The sequence below is a fragment of the Grus americana genome, chromosome 2 (genome assembly GCF_028858705.1).
Source record: "Grus americana isolate bGruAme1 chromosome 2, bGruAme1.mat, whole genome shotgun sequence".
Classification (NCBI taxonomy): domain Eukaryota; kingdom Metazoa; phylum Chordata; class Aves; order Gruiformes; family Gruidae; genus Grus; species Grus americana.
The window spans coordinates 63,899,299-63,907,027 of record NC_072853.1 but is presented as its reverse complement, the minus strand read 5'-3'; the positions used below and the strand labels follow the sequence as shown (position 1 = coordinate 63,907,027).

The window sequence follows — 7,729 nt, the reverse complement described above, 5'->3', positions numbered from 1 at the left end:
CAGGTAAACATGGTATGTAATGCTATCAGTCAGCACTGTGGCAGGCTGCAACGAAACGAGGGCCTCAGGTATTTCCTTCCTTTTTTTTTTCTTTTTTTACTGGGTTATAAATCAATTAGGTTGGTTTGAAAATTTCTTCTGAAACAAAAGTTTTAGCAAGTGTAACGCTGAGAATCGGGAAGAATCATAAGTCAGAAGGTGTTATTGACTACTGCTTTCAAGAAAATAACACAAAGAACACCACGAGTCAGTTGCTTTCATTATTTAAAGACACCTTTCCAGATGGACATTAATGCTGTCAATAACTGTAGGTAAAAATAAAAGTTTATCAAAGTTACTTCATTGCGATATATCAAGCACCATCACCATTTCTCATACTTGCAATAGGGAGCCACCAACACGCACTTCCATAGCTTTTGACTACGTGTAAAATTGTGGGCTTATTAGTCTTGAGAAGCGTCCACCGAGGGACGAAAGAAGGCAGACAAATTTATAACTCTGCTGAAACTAATGGATATGAAATCACTTCAGGCAATCTCAACTGCTGTTCAAAGTTTTCTAAAAATCCCTTTGGCCTGCACAGTAGAAGTCAGTTATACTGTATACAGTGCAGAAACTCCAAAATGCCCTGGAGTTTAACAGATCGACATCGGGGGCTGCTCTGCCGTAACATGTGGTTACTCTGCTCTGCTCACAAACTAGGATGAATGCGTGATTCCTCTTCATTGCATACTTTCAAACAATATGGGGATCTGACTGAAGTCAAGGTTGCAGTGCTTAATATAAAGCAAAGTTATCCAGGTCTAACAAAGTATTATGTTTAGTTGTTATGACTATGCAAATGAGATTACTAGAAGGCAGATGAACAGGATGGCTAAAGTCCGGTAAAGTATTACTAAAGGTAGTAACTATATTTGTGGCATTGTATGAGGGAATATTGTATGAACTTTAGAATAGTCCAAATGTACCATTAAATGAACTTGTAATAAGGGCTGATAACCTAACACCAGTGTGTGCTTAATGCAGGAATAATTAACTAGTGAACTAAAAAGCTCATAACGTACGGTAGGTAACTACAGAAAAATGCATTAGCTGGTGTTTAAGCAAGTGGTTAAATGTATGAAGCTAAAGCTTGAAATTTTTTGGTTGGCGCTACTTGACAGATGGGCACGACTGGGTCTGACTATTAATACACAAGGTTATGCTTGCTATCTGCCATGTTACACTAAGGAAGAAACCCAGGTGAGAAATTTGGTCATTAGTTGAGCTTTTCAGTTTAGGTAAACCTATATGAATCTGATTCCCAGGAGATTTAGATTAGCAAAGTTAATGGAAAAACTGTGGGTGGGGCTGAGCAGCTACAAAACTGTCATTTCTTAGTGGAGCAGGATGGTAAACGTCAGAAGGAACAGACAGTAATACCGTCCTGCATGCTGCTAATCTATTTAGAAGATACCAATATTGAAACCTTTATCTTCAGTCATTTGCCATGGATGTGTCTCTCCACAATCCATATTCTTACATGCCCTTCGGCTAGATCCCCTTTGCATCACTAACATACATTCTTATTTTACCTCCTTATCTACACAAAGGCAACCAGAATGAAAACAGAGTTTGTCTACACTTAAAATATCACTTTATTGCAGTGCTAGTGGGAAATCCAAGCAAAGGAAGACAAAAAGCTCCCCATCCAAACCTAAAATCTTGGAAGACTCAGTTTTTGGGTGTGTAGAAGCATTATTCAGCACTAAACTGTTCATCACAAGCTATTACTTTCCTCTGTCAAAAGTGTTTGCCGTAAGTGATGGCTCTACTATTTTTCATTGGCTTCACTTCAAATCCTGCATCTGTTACTATGAAAGACCTTAATGGAGGCCCCAAGAGGCTACCTCCTGTAACACAACCCCAAAGCTGCAAGATACGATCAAGAACACCAAACAATTCATACACCAGTATCATCCAATACTCAATGAGATGAGCCAGCAACTTTGATCATTGGCTATCTGTTGTCTTCTATGATAATGGTTCTTCTAGGATAGGTGTCGACATCCACAAATATGTAGCGGACCTCAAATCTTCCTGTCTCAGGATTCTGCAAGGAAAACAATTTCAGGCTCTGTTTTTTTCTCTTTGGTAAATTCAAGATTAAACTTGTCAGCTATATCAAGCAATTGTGCATACCTCTTTGACTTCCACATGGACTGTTCCCCGCTTCCCTGATTCAGAGCCCTCAATATAGAACTTCAAACGCATATGTTTCAGTCCATCCTTTACGTATTCAATATGACTAAAAACAGCAAAACAAAACAAAAAACCAACCCACTCAGCAAGGATACATATTATATGCTAGTTAAACTTCAAATTCAAATTTCTTATTTAGAGGAGCTGCTTAACTATTTTGTGAGGAAAGTGTACTCCGATGCAGTCCTTATGCTACCATGGACTCCTTCTCTACTGCTCTTCCCAAGCTTTACTGTGAGCGTATCAGGAGTAGCGGAGTTCGAAGAAAGAACTAATTAGCAGTTGAGGATTAATAGACAAAGTGCTTAAATGTCCTCACTCCAGTCCTCCCCTCGAAACTCAACAGCATTCCAATGGCTGAAGGTTCTGGAATCTCCTTGTTTTCATTCTGAAGAACCCCCCAATTCAGAGCCTGACATCTAGAAAGGAACACCCACATCACCACGTCTGCCAGGGGTTTTTTTTAAGTTACCAATCCAAAACACACAAGGAATGCTTTATCAATTACCAGGTTTGTTAAATCACATCAAAACAGTTTACTATATGCTTTACTTATTTTGGCAATAATTTTGTTCTACTGAAGTTGAGTAACTTTGGCACTGGTATCAGATTTCCAATCTAAATGCTGATACTTAGACTGGAGTTAGGTTATGCCCAAATATTAGAAAAATAGAAAGGTCATGTCACTTTCAAGGCAACCGCTTTCAGAAACTAATGGTCAAACTAGAGTTCTGGTGCCAGTTTATGTTTCCTACCGAAATGACTAACTGCTGCATACTACCAAGCTCTTATTTCCATCAGTCCTGCCCAGATACACACTCCGAGTTAAACTTCCAATACGGTTTAAAGTGACACAATGGGTTACAGAGAACAAAGATGAAGAGCCTTACTGCAATAAATTCACATTTAAGGTGTGAAAAATTTCACTCTATTTGAGGGTTTCAGACTGTCAACTTCAGTCAGGTCCCTACTCCCGATATGCATGCCTAGACCTCTGCACTACTCTGTTCAGACTCGTCCTATTTTTTGAAGAGATCAGCTCTATGTTTACCGTGCTGACCATGGCTTGTTTTGAGGCACTCAGAATTGGCATTTTATAGTGTATGTGCACTGTATTTAGTGGCACGTGCCACATAACAGGTACTGCAGAAAATTGCTTTCATTTTCACTCAAAAACGACAGGGTATGCCACATACAGTTCACTAATCTAGATCTAACTTGCTGTGATGTGACCCAAAATGTATTTGCCGTGCAAAAACTAGTGTCTGTATGGGGCAAACACCAAAAAGCACCTGACAAACTGTCGTCTTCCTCTTCTTGTTGCCTCCCCATAACCTTTAATCGATTCACCAAAAACACCAATTATCTACAAGAGAAAAGAGGTTTGAGTTGTCAGAAGGTATCACATTCAAACAGATATTCCAGTATCAGCTCATGCCCCTGCTGTGAATGCATTTTCTTTCAACAAAATGCCCCTTGTGAGTCTGATGTGTCAAGAATAGAAGAGTTTATGAAATATAAGTGTAAGTAAAATTCCTCTGTATTTCAGTGCTTTTCTTTACAGAGACATATTAAATGTCTAAAATAAATCCTACTAATATCTTCCATTTGTACCATCCTCTGAGATTATGACATTTTAATCTCTCTTCTGTGTATTTTATACTTTACTGACATTTTGTCTAAAAAGGAAAAAGCAGCATGAAGCATTTGCTCATGTCTCCTCCAAGAGAGTATGTTTCAATGTTTCAAATAGAAATGCAGTCTCCTTCACGTTATCTAAAAGCCACTACCATTTGAGAAATTGGTTTTTTTTTCCCCAGATCTATAAAGCCAGACCAAATTAAGCTAGTTTTAAACTTAAAGTTGCTTAGAAAGGGAGGGTGATTTTTATTGTTTAAGTACTGGAGAGAATTTTTAATTCTGCAAACTTGTTCCAAAGCAGTCTTCATTTTTACTCTAGTGACAACTTGTCACTTCATTTCTAGGTTATCCTCAGTGGCATCCGTGGCAACCTGGTCTGAAAGCTATTCCACACATTTCTTGTTTTGCCTCAAGTAGTGGTTTTTTAGAATCCAGTTTTATATTGATTTTTGTTTACATCTAGCTGTCTTATGTAACCCTGTGATGACACAGCTCTTCGCTTTCTCTTTTCCTGTTAGCCACAGGAATGCTAACTGTGTTTCAAATGCAGAGTTTAAATTCCTGGCTACTTATGCAGTCCTTCACGGAATGACAGAACCCTAATGAAGTGTCACAACAGAGTAACTGTGCTGAGGAAAGGCAGCAAGCTCCATCTACAAAACTTAAGTGGGACCAGTTCCTTCCCTGACCTGCAGAGCTCCTTAAGCATTACCTTTAGTACACACTCAAGTATGTCTATAAGACCTGTATGGAGACACAAGCACGTGCCCTGAAGGGGCTGACGCTGTAGTTGCATCAGTTGTGCTGTGGTATGCTCACTTACCTTGGCTTTTCGCCGGCTAATTCACTCAGCCTCAGTGCTTGCATTAACTTGTCCTAATATAGGCTCCAATTTGGAGCTGATCCACTGCTGGTCAGCTAAAAGCCTACGCAGATCTGCTGGTGTTTGCCTGCTAAGCACCACCTGGGTCTTCCTGTAGCTTTGCTTGTGACATTCCTTGTGCAATCTTTTGATTCCAAGAGAGACAGTAACTACCGAGAAACATAAACTTATGACTAAGGTGCAAAAACCAACCTCAGGGTGAGATCTGCATTTCTCCAAGGCATCTCCATAGATCTTACTTGGACTAGAAGAAGAGAATAGCTCTTTAAAAATCACATAGAACAAACCACCTGTAACAGAAACAACAGCAAATGGAATGAAAACTAGTCAAACCAGATGGCATTAATGAAAAGTGTCTTCTGATAAAAGAACATAATTTTTAAAAATAACCTGTAACACCAATTCCAACAAGCACCACAATAAAATAGGTGAAGTCTCTTCCAGCTTCTTTCACTGAAATAGAAAAAAAACAACACAGGAGTTATAGTCCTGGATAGTAAGATTGCATAGCTTTCTTATATAAATGCTATTCTATTAGTCTGCAGCTCAAATAACATTTTGACAGAAGAAAAAAAATTCCAGTAACCGCTCCCATAATGACTCCTGACTAACAGAAAGAGACCATGGAATGTCTCTTATGTTGTGCAGGGCATACTTATATCTCTGTATTAAGCCGCATTATTATCTGTTTTCCTGCTAGGTGTTTTCAAGACCCAGAATAGCACTTATTATTACTTTTCATGTAGCATGACAGCTAGTTTCTTTAAGAACTAATGAGGTATTTAGCACTGCGATGTTATGAATTCTCAATCAAGTGAGCAGTAAAAAGGAGGTATATTAGACCAAAATGTGTAGTTTATTTATTGAGACCATCAAAAACTGATCAGATAAGCTGCAGTTATCTATTAGTTTTGATCTGATGTACTAGTAAAAGTGTCAGTATACATTCAAAAAAAGTCATGAGATTCTCTGTTACAAAATATTTTTTGAAAACTTGGAAAGCAACTACTGATCTGCTTAAGTGATAAGGTATGCCTTTCAGTGAAGTACAAGTTACCAAGGAAACTTTAGTAACCTCTTTTTCCTGCAGCCTTTTAATCAGTTGAGGATGTTTTTCATAAACCTTTTCAAAGCACTTGGAATTTATGAAGCTAATTACATAGTAACCACTTTTCACTGAAATTACTGAGACCAACCAAAGCGACAGCCATCCTATAAAGAAACTAGTACCCCAGGCAGAGCTTTGACAATTTTGCTGGAATTAAACTTGTTTTAACAGCATGGAGACAGGTTGTGTGTGATGGGTTTTCCTTTCAAAAAGGGAAATGAGAGGCTACTACATCCTATCCCTGATGTGACTTAAACAGTCAGCAAGCTGTTTGGAAGAAGCCACATCATTTTTGTTCTGCTTGTGCAAAACGTACACTGAAATGTATCAACTGCTGCAAACAGCACGATGTGAAAAAAAACGGGGTCGTTGTTTTCTGATAATTGTTGTGGGGTTTTTTTTTTCAATTCCAGAGTTTTGGGGCTATAAAATCTCAGCTGCAGCAGTAACTTTCTCCGTGCCAGCATCTTTGAGCAGCGCCCAGTATTCCCGCTCACGAGTGACTCCAGCCCGCCTTACCTTTCTGAGCAGCCGACAGCAGAGTTTCTTCTTTCGCATCCCTTTGCACGGACACATGTTTGCTATTATCGCCTCCCTTTTCAGCTTTTAACCCCCCCGCTCGCGTCCCGATACTCTGCCGGGCGGCCCGGAGCAGCGGGGCGGGCTCCCGGCGGGGGGGCTGGTGCCGCCACCTCAGGCAGAGGCAGGGCCCCGGCCCCGGGGGAGCCCAGCCGGGGGCAGCGAGCAGCCACCTTCCCAGGGAGACCCGCACCTGCCCGCCGTGCTGCCCCGCTCGGGCAAGGGAGGCGGGCAGCATGCCGGGGCACGGCTCCCAAGCGCCCTCACGGAAGTACGGCGGAGGCAACCGAGCTAAAAGGAAAGTTTCTGCCGCTCGTCACTGTTCTCCAGGGGGAACACTCGGGGAACAGTCAGGGCAGCCTCCCGCCCTGAGCGCAGCTCTGCGGCCGGTGCTTCAAGTCAGGAACCCCCATTACCCTTTACCCGCCGGCAGCTTGCCTCCCGACATTGCTCCGGCGGAACTCTTGGGGTGGAGGGGCGGAAAACAGCAGCGGGCCCTGGGAGCGGTAGTTTGAACGGGCTCCCTCTTGCGCCCGCCGCTAGCAACGGCTGCCAGCAAGATCACTACAGCGACCGCCATGCCGAGCGCCGCCGCCACGGGCACAGCCCGCCCTCACGGGGCGGGACCCCGACAGCCGTTAGGCTGGTTTATTGTTTTTTAATTATATTGGGGTTTGATCTTGCTCACGTAGGTGCGTAAAAGCGATACAGTCGGCGTTTCCGCGAACGGAGACCAGAACACCTGAGAAGACCGTGCTCCGGCTTCCCGGCGGAACGGCGCACCGGCGCGGAGCTCACGCTGGGGCGGGAGGGGAGAAGCTGACAGGACGCCTGCCCGAAGTCCCCACAGGGACTCACGGCGAGAGTCACTGCGGTTCCCCGGTGTATTAATGCTTTCCGTGTGCTTGGGAAGCCAACACCGCCGCGGCTGGCACCGCAAGGTGCGGCGCTCATTGCCCCGGGGCGCCGCGGGCAGCCAGTCCAGCCCCGCAGCCGTCCTAGCCCAGGTCCGCCCCGCTGGTGCTTTCGAGCGCCTGCTGCGGCGCACGCTGGAAGCTCTCGGAGGAGGCGGTGTCCCTTCTGTCCAGTTAAAAACAAACTTCGTAGGTGCGAATAGGAAGCCCCGCAGGCCGCCCTTCCCTCGGGCAGCAGCAGAGCAAAGGGAGGTGGGGACGGTCCCCACCCGAGTGCCCGCCTACTTCCCCGGGGCAGCGCTCGCAGGCTGGGCGCCGTAGCGTCACGTGGGAGGAGGCAGCGCCCGCCCGCCCTCCCCGCCG

General features: G+C 43.8%; 1 protein-coding gene across 1 annotated transcript; it reads right to left on the bottom strand.

The window, feature by feature from the left end:
- Window positions 1–247: 247 nt before the first annotated feature.
- TIMM21 (translocase of inner mitochondrial membrane 21) lies at window positions 248–7,469 on the bottom strand. Its single transcript, XM_054814096.1, has 6 exons — window positions 6,393–7,469; window positions 5,156–5,218; window positions 4,958–5,055; window positions 3,534–3,607; window positions 2,182–2,287; window positions 248–2,092 (listed from the first exon to the last, which is right to left on the bottom strand). Exons 1-6 carry the CDS (start codon window positions 6,688–6,690, stop codon window positions 2,000–2,002), a joined length of 732 nt encoding a protein of 243 aa, XP_054670071.1. The 5' UTR covers window positions 6,691–7,469; the 3' UTR covers window positions 248–1,999.
- Between the last annotated feature and the right edge of the window lie 260 nt (window positions 7,470–7,729).